Source organism: Patiria miniata, unplaced genomic scaffold (genome assembly GCF_015706575.1).
Source record: "Patiria miniata isolate m_02_andy unplaced genomic scaffold, ASM1570657v1 HiC_scaffold_5, whole genome shotgun sequence".
NCBI lineage: Eukaryota > Metazoa > Echinodermata > Asteroidea > Valvatida > Asterinidae > Patiria > Patiria miniata.
Genome location: NW_024037072.1, coordinates 1,074,281 through 1,094,965, shown reverse-complemented (window position 1 = coordinate 1,094,965; position 20,685 = coordinate 1,074,281). Strand labels below are relative to the sequence as shown.

The window sequence follows — 20,685 nt, the reverse complement described above, 5'->3', positions numbered from 1 at the left end:
AGGAAGAAAAAAAAGAGGCCTATTTCCTGTCTTTGCTTCTTAAGCTCTAAATACATCATAAAATCGAAATATTGATTGCTGCAGCTTCATTCACCATCCTTAGGAAATTAAAATCACTTCCATAGATAAGTGTTCATGCATAGCAGCCAATATCCTTCATCAGATTTCAAAAGAAGCTTCAAACAGGTGATTTTAAATTATTGTACAATTACTTAAAAAATATTCTGTGTAATCTAACTGGAATACACACAGATGGTATGGTGTACTTCTTGCAATTCTTATCTTTTTGTAAAGTAGGGCAGAGGCCATTAAAAGACTTTTGGTAAAGGATAATGTCTGGTTGGGATTTGACATTTGACCTTGATGAATATATATATAATATGTACATACAGTGCCAACAGAACGTAACTTGGTGTTAATCAATGGTCGATTAAAACATTTGCTATAAATTAATGAACATGTTGTTTGAGTGATTTTCTTTTATTTGTCCGTGTTAGTGGTGTGCCCATGTTTTTATACAGGACTAGTATTTCCAGAAAGGACTAGTATTTCCAGAAAGGAAAAATCATGTTCTCATTGCTAAGATTAACACTCAAAACACAACTGTCATTGTTGAAACCACACTCATCTGAACTTTACTTATTCAATATTTTATTACAAAAAATCAGTGAATGATTAAGGCACAAATACTTAATAAAAACTGAAACAAATGGTCTGTGTTCTTTTTGCATTTTAAAGGCATTTTTGTGGTGTTCAAATACATTGAGAAAAACTCAGGAATAAAGATGCAACATTCCCCCATTTACATATTACACATTTTTCAACAAACATTTTGCATATTTCATTATTGCTGAGTATATATTTCATATTCAATACTTCTCATTTAAAAATTCACCAATGTAAATAATTTTTAATTGCATATTTTCAAGTGGTTAACAGTACCTAATATTCCTTTAAAAAAAACACCAAAATTTGCAGCAAAAGATATCTGTATTGACTATTAAATCATAAACTACATAAACTAAACACTTCAAAATTGTTTTTCCATTCAAATCATGTACCAGTACATGTTTAAAAAAAAAAACTTTTATTTTTCTTGTAAATCCTCAGTATGCTTACACCACATAACTAAAATCATTTAAATTCCTTAAACAAATGTACAAAAGTTATTTTATTCCACAACTGAATCCACATCGACTTGTTACGCTGTAATTCTGTCAAAATTTAGTAGTAGACAAATAAGGAAAGTGTATGAGTGCATTGCAAGAATAATTTCATGAGTTGACACAGAGAATGGAACATTCCATCTGTAACTGAATGAAATTCTTCTTTTCATTGCACGAATGTAAACATTCATTATTTGTTTTATACAACACCTGAATAAATCCTCGTCATCTGATCGGTTACTTTGTTAACTGAATGTATCAGAGTTATCAGAGCCGTGTTGAAGTGCAACCAATAGTGATCAACGACCCACCAATCAGATGACAGGGATATATTCAGGCATTGTATAAAGTTATTTACTTCAATACAAATCATTGTATTTCAAGGATCTAAAAAAAAAAGATCTTTGGAAGTGCGTTGCATTGTTAGGGCATGTTAGTGTATTATATGACATCTTGACTCAAATTTCACGCATATAAATAAATACAACTTGGTTATATTCATTTCAACACATTTCATATTCTAGAGCTACATTTTTTTTTCAATCTTAAAGGCAATATCATCTGCTTCTCATGCATTTTGTACGTTTCCAATAATAACGCCACTCAAAATCCAAAGAACGTTCAAAATCTAACCTGTTCAAATTTCAGCTCAGTGGATGCTTCACGTTTTGAGAAAACAGTGAAAAACCATACACAACCTTTTGATCATGAAACACGATTTCATTGACAGCACTCTTTATTCCAAAAATCACTCAAGTGACTGATTGTTGGAAATCACCTACATGTCTTGATTTCTTCTAAATGACAGCACACCAGATGGAATACTTTCAAAGAGTGTTTAGTGCCAGTACGATCTTTAATCCAAGTCAATATTATTTTGATAATTTGGTAGGTTACTTTGGGGATAAATGCAAATGATCCTAGATGCCTTTAAGGAAGGGCAGGACTTGCGACTGATAATCAAATTCCCAACTAAACCAGCATTTTATCATTAAGAACCATTGATTATAATAAATAATAAATTAAATCAGTCACAACAGAATATTTAGTCATATGTACAAGCCATGCCTCAAGTTCAAAACTATATATATTTCATAACGAATTTGTCTCTTAAAATAGCCATGGCTAAATTAAATATGGAATGATTGAATAAGCCTATCAGGGCCAATGAAATACATTAATACCTGAACATTGGACACCAAAAAACACTATTCCCAATCCAACCACAGAGATGTAATCCAAGTCTTCACCAACCATTTCAGTTAATTTATCCCTCAGAAGACAGTATCGAAGTTTATACACACACAAATTGTCCTGAAAGACGTGGCGATCATGAATCATAGATTTCAGGGACTCGGTGCAAAAGTACCTACCTCTCAGGAGTAGAAAACAGAGAGATATGATAGGCACTTGGCTGCAGAGCATTCCTCGGCAAAAGACGCTATCAGGTTTGTGCATATTCAGAGGAAATTAGTCAGGCGTACCACGTGCTATATGTGACCCTCCTTGGGCCACTTTTTGAAAACTGGGATATTAGGGTCATTGGAAAGGACATTGAACGAGCTTTTCAATGATGTATAGAATGTGGGAATCGACAAAATCTGAGGGAATTATAGAAATTTCAGAAATTTCTTAAATCCAAATTTGTTGTTAAAGTTTTCTAAATGAACTCCTTGACAAACATTCCTATAAAAGCAATTAGAATGATATTTGGAGTATGCGTTCATCACTTGTCCTATTTCTACAAATCAATATTCTTTGTATTGTAGGCTGTGTCTGCACTTCTGACTGGTTCTGTGCTGGAGGGTCAAATATGTGACTTATGGCTCTTTGTGAGTAGGCAAAACAGTGCTATTTTATTCTGCATGGATTATACAAGGTGCATGGAAAGAATTTTGGATTGGCATTGTGTGGCCTTCTCGTGAGCGCTAGTCTAGAAGTCAAGGTGCCTCTACAACCCCAATTGGCATGAAGTATCACATCATGACATTTAAGATTCCTTGCATATCTATCATAAGCTACACCTCGACAGTGATTTTTGCTTGTTGACCACTCAGTGTACTTGTGCACAGAGCCCTAACAGATCTGTGGTTATGGTACTCAATTTCAGGAAATCATAGCTTTCTTATTGTGTCTGCATGTTAGACGTTGAGGAAGACAAATGTTTTTGAGGGACACTGCCTGATGGATATTCCTCGGACACACGGTGAGATAAAAACCTTGGACCAAGACCTCAGACTTTCAGCAGACCTTAAAGTTATGTTTGAACTTTGAAAGACCCGGCAATCATGATTGGTAGGCAAGGAGCGTTTCTGCATGTTGGACGTTGAGGATGCGTAGATCTAAGACAATCTGTAAGCAGCGATGGAAGACAGAGGTATCTGAGCCGTGGCTGAGATACAGGTATCGCTCTAGGAGACCAAGCAGGCAAGTCTGAAGCTTACGGGTACACTCTGCATCAGCAAGACCTTTACGATCTGGTGGAAAAATGAAAATATATGGTAACGGAATAACGCAGACTTGATTTGAAGACATAGTGTATTATAGTTTACTTCAGTAAAAAGAGACTTTACAATGAAACACAAATGTAGACAGCAATCTTGGCTGAAAAACAATTGCATGTTAGAAAGTCTGCACTTCAAAAGACCATTGAGTTTTGGTATAAATTTGTTTTTCATCTGCTAAGTCTTTTTAATAACACAGAGAGAGAATTTGTTTTTTCAGACCAAATATCAACCTTATCCCTCCAAGATTCTTCTGGAAGTTTTTGAAGGATTTTGTATGGTTAAGAAGGAAGAGCCTATATAACCAATATTACTTTACATGAGACTGGATTGAAAGATTGTGCCTCTGGTTTTCAGTGAAGTGGAGGAGTTGGCAGGATTCAAGAATGTTCTTAGCAAAAATATCCTAGGGATTAAGGTCACCTCTTTGTGTATAGGCTGAGAAATGACACCCGATAGTGTCGCCAAGCTTTTATACATGTATCGGCGCAACTATCTGTCTGATTCAGGCGATTAATTCTACACTTGAAGTCGTTGAGTTGATGCGACTTATAAAATTGATTTGACTGAAGGATTTGTCATTTGATTGAAACACAAAAAGCCTACATCCTGACTAGTACTAGTGTGCAGGCTTGATTTATCACTGAAATAAGAAAGTGGTAGGAATTACTTTAAAGTTGAATCATAGTGAACAAGGCCCCATGACAGCAATACATACGTACTAAAGACAGTCGCAGCCTACATACACAACCAACCATAGATTGTTGCGTCATCTTCCAACTCACCTGAGGCTATTAAGACTACAGCATGTAGGAGCACCGTCTCCGACTGAGTCAGCTGAAGATTTTTCAGTTGCTTAGCAACAGAGAACATGGCTTCCATCAACTCACCTAGCTCTGTGATCAAGAAAAATAAAAGTAGTGGTTTTTGTTTCACTCTAAAAAAAAAAAAAAAAGCAGCGATTACACAGCTGCCTTGGCAAGTACATAATTATCAGGTCAACATTTACATTGTAAAGTGTCAGCAAAATACATGTACATGCCTGGTGTGGCATTAGCATATGCGGCCAGCTGAGATACTGGCTTGACCATCTGATGACAATATTATTGGGTGACACAGACTGTGCTTAAAGCCAGAGTCCATCATTTGCAGCTATCCAAAAAGTAACTGGCGCAAAACATACTTGGTTGAAAGATAGTAAGGGGACTAAACTCCCTGTGAAATTATTCTTTCTGGCAAGCTGTCATTTTAAAGAAATCAGCGAAAGAAGACCTTTCCAAGGGTGCGTCTTACGAAGCACCGTTGGAAATTTCCATTTGTAAATCATTTTATTATTCGGCAAAACACGCGCAAGCGTTGACACAACGAACACGTGCGCGCAGTTGCTATAATTCGTCAGATCTGTGCGTGACATCACGTAGCCTCAATCGGCTCAGTGAGAACATGTCTCGGACGCTGAATTCAGGCCCAATTCAAAACATGATTCAGCAACTTTTGATTTGAAATCGAGATGCTAGAATGTTGTTTTTCTCGAAATATACAGCTAAAGCTGAGCTGAAACTTCATCAGGTTAGTTGTTTAGCACCCTTCTTTAGATTTTGAGCACTTTTGTTGCTTCAAACGAACAAAATGCATAAATTACAAATGATGGACTATACCTTTAAAGAGTTACAAGCATATTATGTTCTTCCTCCAATTTCTGAGGGCTGTCTAGCAAACAATCTTGCTTAACAGATAAACATGCTGAGCAAACATGAGTTGGGACCCAGTCAAAATCAATACACGTACAATGACATGTTGGTTGGTAGCCTGTCTATCCAGACAAACGTCTTCTGTCCCTAGCAACAATCTCCATGACATTGGCCATAGGGAAACTGTCATCAAAGCCCAATCTCATTCACTGTTAAGCACATAATTGTCTACTGAAAGAACATTCCTACATTACTCAGGGAATGTAAAATTTAAGCACAAACAAACATTCTAACTTCAGAGGAAGCTTCTGCTGAAACTCGTGGCACAATTATGGATAAATCTGTGTACATGCAATTTCTGGCCAGATTGCCTCTTTTTTTCGCGGAAGTGGCTCAAATAGTTTTCCTGCACTTCCATGATATTGTATCCTAAAGATCACAACGCTTGTTGACAATAAAGCCTGCTGCACACCTTTCTACCTTCACTGGATCACCTGATCACCGGATCACCCGTACGGTTTTTTTTTCACCGTTGAGGAGAGCAGACATGCCTGATTCTGTTCTATAATCGGTCACATGAAGACCAATCACATGATGATAAAATGGCAGCCGTCAATTTTGAATCATGTGACTTCCTTCATGAATCTGATTGGTTAACATAAATATCATTTCCGGTGAATTCAGAGTGCTGCCCGCACACCTTTCCGGTGACATCCGATCAGGTGAAATTGGACAGGTTTGATTCCATCTGGTCACCCAGTGTACGCGTACGGTCAGATCGGTCCTACTTTGCAGCGCGCACCTCTCTTATCTGTACGTCCGATGGCCCAATGATCAGGTGAACAGGTAAAATCAAAAAAGGTGTGCGGCGGGCTTTAGATTCTAAAGTTGCTTGAGAATATCCAGTGAAAATACATTCTCTACTACCACTGTCGAAGGTTTTCAAAACACAACCAGTGGCCAAAAATATGTAGTAACTGGTTTCCAAATTTATCAAATCAGGCATGCAACTCGGAGTAACCAAAAATACAAATGCCAAGCTTCACAAGACTTTGGTAGTTGCAAGCCTGAGAAATGACACCAAAAACCTTACTTGTCTGTTTGAGCATCTCTCGGGTGAACCTCTGGCCTACCAGTTGGACGGAGTCCTGGTTCACATCCAGTATCTCACATAGCTGGAGTAGTAAGACCTCAAAACAACCTGCCTTTAAAAGGACAACCTGGGAGGGGATGGAACACAGACAAAAGATTTAAAAACTTGGATTGACTTGCGATTGACTTGCGATTGACCGATTAGACTTGCAATGGATATAACTACAACTCTCTCTCTGATTATCTGAGGGTTTGGCTGCGTGCTGTCCTTACCTGATCAGGATGTGGAATGTCGTTGAATCCTGGGATGGATTTAGTGAAAGCGACGATGCGACCAATGGCAGGAGAGAAGCGACTGGAGAATGCTTCTTCCTTGCTGGAATCTGGACCATTGCTAGTCTCAGAAGATTGATGCTCTGCCGTCTGTTGAATGACAGTTAAAAGGACAACATATTGTGTACTTTAGATTGTTGAAGAAATCATGCAATGTGGCAAGCATCTTTCTTTCTTTTTTGCCTCAAGTAGATATTTAACTTAAACGTTTTATTCAGTGATAAAGTGCGGGGTTTTTTTCACTGAAGTTGAAATTGAATGAAGTGCATTAGGACTCCTCCTGGGGAACATTAAGAACTGTTTAGCCCAATAGGTCCTGTATCACCCCAAACTGCCCTGCCTGTTTTTCCCTGTACTGCCCGGTCAATGAATAAATACAATGTAATATAATGTAGTACTGGTGCCAAGGTGTTAACTATTAAATGTCAAGTATCTAAATTTAAGCCTGAGCAGTGCCTATGGTTTTTTTAATTAACCTTAACCACCCCAACCCTTCAAAATCCAACTGCGTGTTTTGTTGGAATCTGTTGGAGTGAGTACCACACTAGTAAACTGATAATGCCTTACATTGGGTCAGGCGTACCACCATAATCAGAATCCAACAGTTTGGGCGTACAGTTTACCATATGGTGTTGGAATTTGCAGGACTGAGGAAGGTTCTTAGTAAATCACTCAAGGGGGTTAGGGTTCATGCGTAAATTGTTTTGCAGATGAAAGAAACCAAGAATGACACTTTCACACAAACCTGTGACATCTCAGGAGACCTGGGAATTTCTTTAGGTATTTGCTTCCTAATTGCAGCTAACAGAATGTTCTCAAGGTTTGCCCACTGTTCCTCCATACCCTCAGCATACGCCCCACAAATGGCATCCACTGTGTCTATCCCATCATGCTCCAGTTCAAGATGGCGTCCAGTCTCCACGGTAACTACATCTCCTGAGGCCTTATTCTTTTTTGGATTCCGGCTCCATTCAGAGCCGTTTGCATTGACCGTGCCACTCGGCAGGTAAGTATTGCACTTGCGTTTACTCTTAGGAGCTTTGATTTCGTCTTGCACTGGGGAGAGAATGTGTCTCTGGGGCGCATCCCTGAAGCCTCCTTGGGAGACACTCAGGAGAACTTTGGTGCCGTTTTGGTACTGAAGCACTGCATTGTGGGCTGACTTGCTGGGAAAATCTTGAAGCTTGACTGCGTGTGAGTCTACGTAAACCGGTTGACCATTGCTTGGCTCAGGATGTGTAACCTTCTGGACCTCTGGGGCTGAGTTTTGAACGATCCCATTTAAGTTTTCAATAGTTTCCTGTTTGATTCTGTCAGATTTATCAGTTTGGTTTGGTATAAGAGGGTCTGTTGGGGCCAATGGTGTCACGCTTGAGTGTTTGTCTGGCATGATACGGGGCATGGAGGCTAGATATCGCAAGTGGGATGTAGCAGAGTAATACTGGGGACCGTTGAGCAACATGGGATAGTTATGATGTGGGGAGGCTGCTAAATTAAGAAATGCCTTGGACTCGTCCTTGCTGTAGTTGACAACAGCGCCCTCTGGTGAGTGACTATGAGGTTTTCCGGGCAATCCGTTGACGATTATTGCACTGGTTGCCGGATGTTTCCCATTTGGGATTTGCACTTTCTGCAGATCAGCGATCTTCGGATATTGCAGCATGTCGTTGGGTTTTGGGTCAGTTTGACCTGGCGGGTCCTGATTGGACGAGTGGCTGAGATCCAGCGGTTCTGTAGAGGGCGCTGTTACGGTAGCTCGGCTGACGACTTCCCGTCTGGCTGCCTGAAGTTTGGCCTTCTCTTTCTTGGACATTCGGCCAAACCGTACAGCTTAAAATTGAAAGAAATGATAAATCTGGCATTAATTAGTAAAACTTTGAAATCAGTCACTGCAATTGACGTATCGCGGTAGAATCGCGTCAACGCAGCCTGTGAAATATTGTCCAATTATATAATATACCGGTACAAATGGACGCAGAACGCGCAAAATCTGAGACAAACAAAACTTAGTGTACAAATATTACATAGGGTTGTCTAAGGGGCGTGGCTAACTCGCAAACGGCGATAGGTCAATTATCTCTTGAGACACACAATGAAAATTAAAATTCTACAAACTGACTACAAAAAGCCATATTTGTAAAATGGTCAACAATTAACAATTTGAAGTGACATGTAGTGTAGACCTAACTGTTTGATGATATTACATTCAAAACAAAATGTACCATTTCTGGACATGCCCATGTCAATGCACTTTTTGAGTCGACAGGACTGGCATTGGTTGCGACTGCTTCGTTTGATCTCGCACTGATCGGCATTCAGGCAGGGGCGGTACGTCAAGTTCTGCTGGACAGTCCTGCGGAAGAATCCCTGTCAAGAAAAGACAGAAGAGGAAATCAGACATCTTAGAAATCATACCCTTCAAGTTCATTTCCAAGTTGCCAAAAACCCAATGTTCAATTAAGTGCATGATCATTTTTTTTTGGTTGCTTTGTTTTAGAGTTTTTGTTGAAGAAAATGGACATCGTGAGCATGTCCACCCTGCTCAGAACAGGTGTATCATGCCCCCCCCCCCCTTTTTTGTTGTATGTACCGGTACTGTTCCCACATTTGATAGTCTTGTGAGTAGGAAAGCCCCCTCTATCATCAGGCACATAACAAACAGGGCTAGCCAGATCAGACATGGCAGGAACAGAACATTTGAGAGCCATCAAAGAGCTTTTCACAAAGGTATTCCCCCCCCCCCCCCCTGTCGCCAGACCAATCTATATGGAGGGAGGAGGTTGACCACAAGTTTGCTGACAGATGATGTATGTACAAAATGTAACTGGGCTAGAATTGTTATTCTGCATTTTACTGAATTAAGATTTGACAAGTTGGGGGGGGGTGCCTGGATTCCCTGAGAAATGTATGACATACGTAGTGTCAATCCTAATGCAAGTGTCATGTTGTCTGTATGGGTGGCCACTTTTGTGAACCACAGTGACCACATATTTGAGTTGGGGTCCAAACACCAACTGATATCAACACATGCAACAGGTGGAGAGAGGTACATGTAGGTCTCTTGGCCTGACCATGGTGTGACTGACCACATCCATGGGTATTTTCTGGGAATCTACAAGCAATCCCCTTTGTGGTTATTTTTAATTGATGTAAAATGCTGAGAATGTCTCTATTGTCATTCTGAAATAATGATTGATGTCTGCAAAAAAAGAAAAACAAAAAGCAAAGACACATATACCTTGTATACATTGTCCCCCAATTATTAAGAAAACCAACCACACACATCATACAAGGCAGTTGTGATAATCTGACATGTTTGAGAAACTACCTCTTAATAATCACACCAGGTTTAAATGTACGTGAAAAAAATATCCAGAACTTCTCAATTTTTCTGAGCCATTTTTCTCCAGGCCTGAAAAAGGTATTATGTATCTACTGTGAGTTCTACTCTGAATAGTGATGCAAACAACTTGAATTTTATGTTTTAAAAAAAAGGAAAATTGTACCACAAATACATTTTAATATAAATTCGAGTTCAAAATACGCTTTCATTTGCAGGTCAATAATCTGGCTGCTTTTTAGCGGCCGTTCCCACGTTCAACCAGAAGTCAAGTGTTTCATTTATACCTTCATTAACTCTACACATATATCCTCTTGACACAGAAAGCTACAGTTCAATTTGTTTGAAGAGGATATTCAGGTCATATCATCAGAATACAGAGGCCAGGGTGATGTTTTCAGGCAATTAAATCTGAGAAAAGTTGAAGGTACATGTACACGTCACATATTCTACATACAATACATTTTGTTTGCTAGTCTGTAGCATTGCCAGGGTGGGCGTATGCAAGGGGGGGGGCAGACAGATGCAAAAGAGGGGGGGGGGGTGAAAAGAAGAAAACCAACGGCCAGATGTCAATAGGAATTATTTTATGGTGGTAATTTGAACAGTAGAAACTAGTGGGATTATTTTTGGGCAGTGGGGGGGGGGGGGGGGGGGGGTAGCCTTGACTTCACTTTTTGTTATTTTCTTATTCCATTTGCATGTTACCATGAAAATTGTAGCTGTAGATAACATGGCATATAGGTCAACATGATATGTACATGTATGTTATGAGTGGGGTCGCTGATGATGAAAGCGCCCTCTTGTGAGCAGGTTACTCACCTTGCATCCTTCACATGAGTGTACTCCGTAGTGGAACCCCGACGCTCGATCCAAGCAAATCTGGCACAAGATGTTCATGTCATTGTCAAAATCTGTCCAAATAAGGCCAAACAAAAATCAAAACAATTAAAAAAAAATCTCCAACAACTAAATAATTAAGCTCTATTAAAAGAGGTTATGACTTATCATTTATTTGTTTGATCCGGTTTTGGAAATCCTGTTTGACTTGTTTTACAATGTGTTTGGCCTGTTTTATAAATGTGTTTGGTCATTTGGATACATTGAAGTTTCCTTTGGGCTTTCATATTTGGTTTTTGTATGCTTTACATTATGCTGTCTTATTTTGATTATTATTAACTTTGTTTTATTTTGATATTTTTATTTATATTTATGTACATGTACTTTGGTTTTATCTTTTGTACAGCGCTTTGTGGTTTTTATATAAAATGGAAGGCGCTATATATGTGTAAGTTTTTAATTATTAAAAGCACCCTTTTTGCCAAACAAATGATGTATGTAAGAAACAAAAAGGAACCAGAAAGTATATTGATTTGCAACAGGGGCAAACACATATATTTTTTACTTTTTTACATTTAAAAAGCTCCAATTTAGTCATTCACCAAAGCTGTTGCCAGCTATTTACATTATTAAGTTCAACTCCTCCTTAAAAACCAAACAACCCAGCACAAAAAATAAAACGATGATTAACAGACAAAGCAAACACTAAACAAAACCAAATAGATCAGAGTGACAAATGCCCTTTTGCATGATTAGATTATATTACATTTTCATGATATTTTGACAGTTTCAAAACTGAAACAATTTTCAATCCGAAATGAAAACACTTTATTTTCACAGAAAAGGCAAATCTATTGTACTCTAGTCTTGCCTTGCTTTCATACTGGCCTCTCCCCTCTACTCCCCACAGACTCAAGTGCTAGCCACAAACTGCCCTCATAAAGATCATACGTCCTTGACCGACTAGTCTCATGTCTGGACGATAATTGCAGGTACCAAAGGCAGCCACTGACCCACAAAGACTGATAATAAGGTCCATATTTGGGTGGACAAAAAAAACATTCTTGTATTGAAACTCATACTTTACCCCAAAAAATTATCTTAAGTAAAGCACGATGATTAGGTTGGCACAATTCTATATCTACATACATGAACACTTTATTAAAATGAATGCAAAAATAGTTTCAATATACTAAAGGAAAAAAAATATATAAAATTGTAATGTTTTATACCTCCTGAACTATTTAGCTAACCTGTATTGCTGTTTCAGTGACAAATTAATACAAGAACAATCTGGAATTGAATCAAAATAATATAGAATTTTCTAGAAATATCAGTTTTTCTTTTTTCAATTCAATACATACTTTATTCTCACTTTATTCCATGATACAATATCAGTTTACAGAATCATATATTACAATAATGCAGTCAGCAAAGCTATGGAAAATACCAGAAGGGGGCACAATTCATTATTCTGTTTTGAACGTCTAGAAATTACTTAGTGATAAACACCCATTTAAATTCACAGAAAAAATCCTAACCATTGTAACACAATGTGTTGTGTTGTCAATAATCCCCTGACGTTTGACAATTTAGTTTCGCTTGAGTCACTTATTGTTGGCATTGTGTGGGATATTTGAGGGGACTGGTGGAGAACAAAGTATGTCACAAAGCACCTGGAGGAGATTAAATGGGAAAAGGACCGGGAATTCCCACAAATTTCTGCATCAAAACCAGGCCAGCATATCAAGGGCAAAAAATTAATATCGCCTCATAAAAAAAATTATGACCCTAGCAACCTAAAACTATAGTAAAAGGAGAAAGCATTTGAAAACGGTTTCTGCTTTTGTTTGGGGGATAGGGAGTGGAAATTCATAAATCAAATTTTGGCTTATTTGTTAGTTAATTATTCAATTTTACAACCGCAGCCGTTAGGACAAAATTATAAGAAAACAAATACAACCTATAACAATTTCCTTTAAAGCAATCACACATGCATTATTTAAATGGACTGGAAAAAAACCCTGAAACTTCACTGTACAATGAAAGTGTTTCAATACGTTGGGAAGAGTATTTTATGTCTTCAAATGATATTCACAATCAATCCAAACTAATCCAACTGCAAACAAAGAAATAATTGTATTTAACCGGAAACCTCTCAAACAGAGCCGCTACTGGTCTGGTTTCATAGAAACTCTAGCTAGCCTTGACCTAGTGCCTTGGGCTGTGGCCAGCAGCCACCAGGGGCAATGAAAGGAGGCAAAAGAACAGGCTAGGAAAAGCTGAACTGACCTGAAAACATTGACCTACATGTACATGTACATCTGGTTTGTGTTCTTTAATTAGGGTGTACACTGTACCGGTATGATTTCATACACATACTATTTGTGCGAGTCAGATCAGCTTACATGTCCTGACCAGAACTTTGTCCTAATTCTCCTCAAACCATATTGGACTAATCAAGGTGGGACAACTGGTCAGAGTGTGTCACTCAAATTAGCTACATGTACATGTAGATAAAAAAAAACTGAAACACACATGCAAACTAGGGCTATCCCGAATGTACCAAATATTCTAATATTCGATCATCAAACGAATAGTTGAACAGCTTTTTGCCGGTTTGAATTATTCAGGAAAAAAATTAATAAACTACACATGACTGTGATTTTACATGTATTTTAATTGTAAGGTTGTGGCGCTTTATCGTCAGATACCAATTTTTTTTTTTTTAGGGTACATGTAGTTCCTTGTTCTCATCCTTTCAGCACATTAAAACCCTTGAGACCTATAAAATTCCTAAAAACACTCCAGCCTTCAAACACCACACAACTTTTGACAGGTGTGGCACGCATTTGCAGGTGGCATGTGTAAAACTTGATCAGAGAGTTTCAAATAATTGAATATTCAATGGAATGCATAATTTCTGAATAATTGAATACTAAATTATTGAAAATGGACAGCGCGAATGTAAAGCAAGCAAAGTACAAGTAACATTTAGTACCCCACAGTTCAAAACTGATATGTGTATGACAGTACGCATTTGGTTTTTCCAAGGAAATCATGAACATTTTCTAAGGGGAAACAACCCGACCTTTTAAACACAGTAGTACATCGGTTCATTGCTCAATGTACACTGAACCTCCATTATTAAAAACCTCAGGATGTGAACACAGACATTTTACGGTTCATTTAAAGTTTAAAGGAAGTCCTCTTTAGAAAAAATAAAAGTTCAGAGCAAAACAAGCCCTACCGGGATAGCTGGCATTCACATTTTAAGTACCAGTATACTATGTTGTACACTATGTGGAGAAGTGATGTATAGGATGTGGTTTGGTAAACTGTATGACCAGGACACCAAAACCAAGCAATTTTCATTTTACGTTACCACATTTTTGTTAGGGGTTGGGGGGGGAGACATGAGAGAATTCCTGGGACACAAAATCTTTGTCATGTTTGTTGGACAGCACTGAGTAAAATGAGATACATGTACAATAAATTTTAAAAATTTTTAAATAAAGAAAAACTGACTATAATTACACAGAATTTGACTGCAGCTTGGGTTTGAAACTGCGACCTCCGGATTATCATTCCGGTGCTCTACCAACTGAGCCATCCAGCCCTATGTTTGGTTCCTCGTTTTTTTCAATGTCTTTATTAAAATGTTAACAAAATAAACTAAGTGAAAGTGTAAATTTTGAGCCGTCATAGTTCACGTACAGTGCTTACATTTGACTAACTTAATTTCTTTTGGAACACTGGAATATTTCTAATGTCTGACTATAACTTTAGCCTGTGTGAGAGTTTATCACGAGTTCATCCTTTCATTTTTGTTGGGAAATGGGAAACAGCAACACAACACATGCAGGAAGAATAACAATGAATTGGATGAGGCCCTGACCTAGTAAGTACTGCCATGGCGTGGGAAAAGTCTGAACCATTGTTCAGAGTTCACACACCGTCAAGTTTCCAAACGTCAAAACATGATGCGTCATGTTTGCATTGACCCGAGATTTGGCAACATTATATTCACAATAGCTTGAAAAGGTGTGTCCCGCTACTTTTAACCCTATTAAGTGCACATGACTACATAAATCCACACCCGAACTTGAAGTATTCTGATGGATGCTGGACGGAATATAAATCGCTAGGGATATGTGCGATGAGTGTGCAATTGGACATTCTGCACGGTGTTGGATATTTTCGTAGACTCCAGAATAAAAGGGAAAAAAGATGGTTTAAAATGTTTAGAGGCGTCACGGCGTCAGCTTGGCACATGTCAGTGCTCAACGTTTGGGGAAAAAGCCGAAATATTCAAAATTGGGATCGTATGTTTTTGACTATTCAATAATAATAATTTTAATTTAATTATTTCATTTAATTATTTTATCCAACGACCGTATGAGTGTTATTCATTGCACATCAGTAAACTGTTTCATTGCACATAAGGAAACTGTTTGAATTGACTTTTATTGTTGGGTCAAACATGCGGCAGTATTGTTAAAAATTTCTTCGACAAAAATTCACAAAGGTGGACACACCGTTAGACTTTTGAATGATTTTTTTGATCAAGGAATGACATCTTTGCTTTCTCTAAAATGACACTTCATACAATTCTACTGAATATGATTAATGTTACAGTATGGGGTTTAAGTGAAGTTTTGGGGGATAAATTTGCCACAGTGTTGATCTAAATTGTAAATTTATGGGGGGGGGGGAATAAACAAAGAAAGCGATTGGAGAAGATTTTGAAGTTGGTTTTGAACTGGCGGTCATCAACTGACTATGCGGTTCCCCATTTTGTCATCACAATTTTAACAATCTCAGTGGTTCATTAGGAAAAAAAGTTGTGTAAATGAAAAGGTCCTTTTTTTTCTAGGTCGCTGTTAGTGGTGAACTGTGGTATAATGTCAAAGGTCTATACATTTACATACATAGATAAACTCAAGACACACAATTCATGACACTTCCAACACGCATTCTTACAGTCTGGTTGATAATTAATTTGTGAGGTATTCAAAGTATTCGTCTTTCTCATGTCAGGTGTTTATATTCAATGCCAAGTCAACATATGTAGTTGGTAACATGATTTTATCAACATTGGAGAGCACCAGGCTATAGTAAAAAGATTTTTTTTTACTTGCCTTTTTGTCGATACAAATTCTACCAGAAGCAAATGTTTCCCAAAAATGATTATGAAATTATTCAAAAGTAAGGGCTTTACCTTAATTTTTTTTTTTCCATTTTAAAAATACATGCAACTAAGTTAAGTGCTTTTAATACGAGACAGTAGAAATGTGAGAAATTTTTCGGAATTGTTTGTCTGGTACAATACATACATTTCTCAGTGCAAATTCTTACAGTAAAATACTGTTAAAAAGAAAATAATAAAAGGGGAGAGAGCCCCCTTTTTAAGGGGTTAGTTAATGCCTACAAGTACTTGCTCACACTCGTTAATTTCTTTGATTTTTTTTACCTCAAAACTGAAAAGAAAATTTGAAGTACTATGTACGTGTATTTATTTAGTGATTTTGTACATGCCTACTCATGCCATCAATAAAACTTCACAATGCATTGTTCCATCTGTGTCACAGCTGTTATCTAAACAAAAAAAATGCTGTGAATCGGGTCACTTGGTTTGAGGTCACTGTACCACCCTGTAACCAAATATTATTGCAAAGGGTCAGCACAACACAATGGCAGTTACCATGCGTAAAATCAACCACAGATCCAACAATACCAAATATGGCGGAAAAGGACCCATTGAACTATTGGAAGGCCATGCGTAAACCTTTGTTTGGCCTATAATTTTGTTTTTCAAATATGCCTGGTTTTTCAAACAAACAAACAATCCATGGGTGTTTTGTGTGTTACGTTGAGGTTACAAACTGAATATGGCTAAACATATGTATTCTTCTGAGAAACACTTTCAGTACAGATTTATACACAGTCAAAAACAGTATCCTGACTATTTCTTTCCTTCTTGTTTTCTGTCAAATGAAAGGACACATCACAGTTCTTTTCTCTCAAAAACTGACTTTTGTTTCAAAAGGGCAAAGAAATAAGGTTCCAAAACACATCTGCATGTACATTATTGTAAACACAATCACACATAATCATTTCAATAATGTCAAGAAAAACACTTGAAAAGTAATAAACTCAAAAATCAAACAAAAAAAATCCATAATGTACATCTGATGTACAAACTCCTCAAAGGTACCGGTAATATACAATATTGGCAAACATCTTCATGCCCAACAACAATTTCATGCCCCAGGGTGGGGATTTTGGTGACTAAAAAACATTGTTACCGTGGACATACTACATGGAAAGGCAATCACTAGTGCGCCCCACGTATGTATGTCAGAGATAGTCACTTAAATTTTGCCCGAGGGGTGGGGGATTTGTCACTTCAAAAGTGACAATCCCCACATCTTAGGTTGGGCAGCCGGGGGGGGGGGGGGGGGGGGGGAACAATTGATAGGCGCATTTACTCTACTAACTCCTTTAAGTTTGGATAAAATTAGACACAAAAATGACTGACCGCAAGCAACTTTGAGTTTGAGCTGCCACATGCACTGTATGTTGGCATGCAAATTACAGTACAAAATTTGTTCCGACAAATACAGTAAAAGATCAGTAAATATCTGACTCCAATTTCACCCATTCCTGCTTTATGTGTATCTATCCTCTACAAAACAAGTTTTGCTGAATAGGTGAAAAAAAAAGACACTTACCCAGTACACCCGACCCAAGACGATCTCTGGCCTCCCATTCCATCTTCTTGTCTTTTGATGAACAAATTCAGGCCTTCGCTGCCTACAAGACTTTTCTCTGCCACAAGCTTCAATTTTTCAGGTCACTTGTTACAAAAAGTAAAAGTTACCTGAGAAACAAAAGCAAACGATGGAATTTGTTCATGGTACTGAAGAACATACTGCCTTCAAAACAAAGCATTTGCAATAACCTACAGAGTGCTGGTATATTACTTGTAAACATAAACAAAACACTATTAAAAATGTGCCTTTTTAAAAGACTTTTTTAAAGTAAAATACCGTACAAGTACACACTATCTTATATTTAACAGAGCAATAATGATTACAACACAATTTGTTAAAATGTTTCCTTCAATGTAGACTACGTGACAAATTATATTAGTTTTTATTTCCATTTATCCACAGTGTCACTTGTACTTTTTTTTTAAACACTTCTAGGAACAACAGGACTCCAACTCTAAAACAGGATGTTAAAAAGCTGTTTCAGTTTCTGCTTTTTTTGGTGGTTTCTAAATCTAAGGCAGAAAGAAACATTTTGGAAACTAATGTTTTCTTTGAAAATACTCTGTAGGAGTGTACTGACTAGCAAGATCAATATCCATATTTGTGTTTGACTTAAAGGTAATATACATTATACAACATTTGCTTTTGTTGTAATTTTCAGAAATGGATGGATTTGGCGGTTAGTAATTTATAGCAAGTATTGTTACACTGACCTGTTTAAAATTTTGTATTCATAGATGCTGGAAAAACCAAGAAAATGCCGTTCTTGTAGTCTGGTTCCCTGACCCTACCCCAGACAAAACGGAGCACTTTATAGACATCAGGGAATTGTCAGGTCAGGGAACCAGACTAGCTGGCTTGTACCCGTTACCGATTGCACACAAAACATGGACCAACGTAATTTGTAAATTGAGGGCAGTATTTGAAAAAAAGTCAGTTTTTTCCTAATTGATGCAACAATTCCACTTTTCTTGAAAATGACAGCACACCAGGTGCCATGATTTCACAGGATGTTTCACTTTTCTTGAAAATGACAGCACACCGGGTGCCATGATTTCACAGAATGCTTGAGAGATGAGACTATTATTCACTTACAGTTAAGTAAGGTATTTCATAATAATTGGGTAGTTTTGTTTTTGGATGTTTGTAAATGTTGTATAGGCCCCTATAACCTTTACTTTTATGAAATATTTGATGAAAAGAAGTATTGGCCTTTTGTAGCAGGGCAAATCTTAATATCCAAATACACTGTCACATCTAAATGCAAAAATTCATCAAAGAAGACAAGCTCAATTCGGCAGTGGGTTTGGTCCAAAATTCAAGCCTAAATCAATGCATGGCTATATTGTGCTTTACACCAAGAGTACATATTTCTGGGTACATTTGAAAATTATTTGACCTACGTTGACTAGTTTAACACAAATTTAGAAGAAGAAAAAAAATGATTAATTTCTTTGGGGTGAAAAAAAAAATTTTCCCAAAGAAATATTGTAACCTGGCACTAAATAAAAACATGTCGAAAACATATTTTCAAGTAGAGAAAGGTCTATGTTGTGCGCTTTCTTGTGATTTGCGCAATCATAAGAATGCGCATGCACATTCTTATGATTGCGCAACCGGATCCTTGCGCAATCTTCGCAAAAAAAACTCTTCCAGATTGAGCGCACATTCTTAAGAATGTGTGACAAGATAACGGTCTTGTCGCTGCCGACCACCGGCTATGCTTGGCAAGTCTAGCTGCATTCTTGTTCACTGATTCTTAACAATTATACTGTTGCAAGGCAAGGTCACTTACCTAGGAAAAGATTTAACGATGAAAAGTAGAGTGGATATGAAAGTACACGTATTCGGAGGACCGGGAAAAAATAAGAGACATAATAATTGTGTAGTGGAAAGAATTCTGATTTTTGGGATAACAAAATCGTTTTTTTCGTGACATGCATATGATACATACAGGGACTTGTAACTTGTCTAGCCTAAACAAAGCACTTCCCAGACTACTTCCCAGTCCTCCGTTATTACAAAACTTCCCATAGTGGGCAGAAAAAAGCAATAATATTTAACAGGTTTAATTTGATTCAAATTATCGTAGTTATACGAGTACAGAAGCATAGATCATTTTCTTTCCTCGTTATATGAATTATTTCCCCTTTAACCGCTATACACTTCATTTAACATAATTATGCCGTGCAATGTTTGTTAAGATTGCGCAATATGCGCAAGTGATATTCCCATGCAATCTTCAGAATGAGTGCTCATTCTTCAGATTGCGTGCTCATTCCTAAGAATACGCGCTCGTTCTTAAGAATTCGCGCTCATTCTTAAGATTGCGTGATTTGCAAGAAAGCGCACAACATATATAAAGTTGTGCAGCAAGCATTTCCATTGTTTACGCAAATAAAAGGAAACAGAACGACAAAAATGTGTTCTTTTAAAAAGTGGTTAGAGCTCGTCTTGACAACTTTTTCTCCCACGTGATGCAGAAGATATCTTTATTTATGCCACAAGGTCCAATCATAGGTCCAATTAACATGAACAAGAAATTGGTAATAAATAGTTACTCACCGAAATTACCACAGGACAGCTGCCCAAAATAGTCGCTGCAAACTGCCCGTACGTTCGTACGATGAATGCTTTGAAAAACAAAAGCATGCGTGCGTCAATACAACTTCTCAGAGCTGAGTGGGCACGAAAAAACTGGTTAGAAACTGAACTTTCGGAGGGCCTAGTTCACTCAAACGGATCAAAAGTGCCGGCGAGTACCCAAGGAATCAACAGTTAAAATGTTGAGGATTGTACTCTGTGAATATCACGGGGTAAACGCTGACACGAAATAAAGAGATTGCGTTGACCCACTGACCTACTTTGTGTTCCCAAGAAATGAACCGTCTGATGACCTTTATTTCCATTGCCCTTTAGCTTGATTAATTACAGGGATTGCTC

General features: G+C 37.7%; 1 protein-coding gene across 2 annotated transcripts; it reads right to left on the bottom strand.

The window, feature by feature from the left end:
• Window positions 1–627: 627 nt before the first annotated feature.
• On the bottom strand, window positions 628–20,679 carry LOC119740249 (nuclear receptor subfamily 1 group D member 1-like). Of its 2 annotated transcripts, none has more exons than XM_038215498.1 (10): window positions 20,603–20,679; window positions 20,308–20,375; window positions 17,701–17,849; window positions 10,949–11,040; window positions 9,009–9,153; window positions 7,532–8,616; window positions 6,727–6,876; window positions 6,455–6,581; window positions 4,456–4,566; window positions 628–3,643 (listed from the first exon to the last, which is right to left on the bottom strand). In XM_038215498.1, the coding sequence occupies exons 3-10, from the start codon at window positions 17,741–17,743 to the stop codon at window positions 3,453–3,455; spliced, it is 1,944 nt and encodes a 647-aa protein (XP_038071426.1). In that variant the 5' UTR covers window positions 17,744–17,849; window positions 20,308–20,375; window positions 20,603–20,679; the 3' UTR covers window positions 628–3,452. The 2 variants fall into 2 exon arrangements, with proteins under 2 accessions (XP_038071426.1, XP_038071427.1); XM_038215499.1 differs by having other exon boundaries at window positions 20,607–20,662.
• Window positions 20,680–20,685: the final 6 nt, after the last annotated feature.

Excerpts from the sequence above, each read along its gene's own strand:
- LOC119740249 (XM_038215498.1), bottom strand. The coding sequence starts at position 17,743 with ATGGAATGGGAGGCCAGAGATCGTCTTGGGTCGGGTGTACTGG. Across the intron at positions 8,617-9,008 it reads CATGGGCATGTCCAGAAATG|CTGTACGGTTTGGCCGAATG; the intron begins GTACATTTTGTT and ends TTCAATTTTAAG. Across the intron at positions 3,644-4,455 it reads TGTAGTCTTAATAGCCTCAG|ATCGTAAAGGTCTTGCTGAT; the intron begins GTGAGTTGGAAG and ends TTTTTCCACCAG.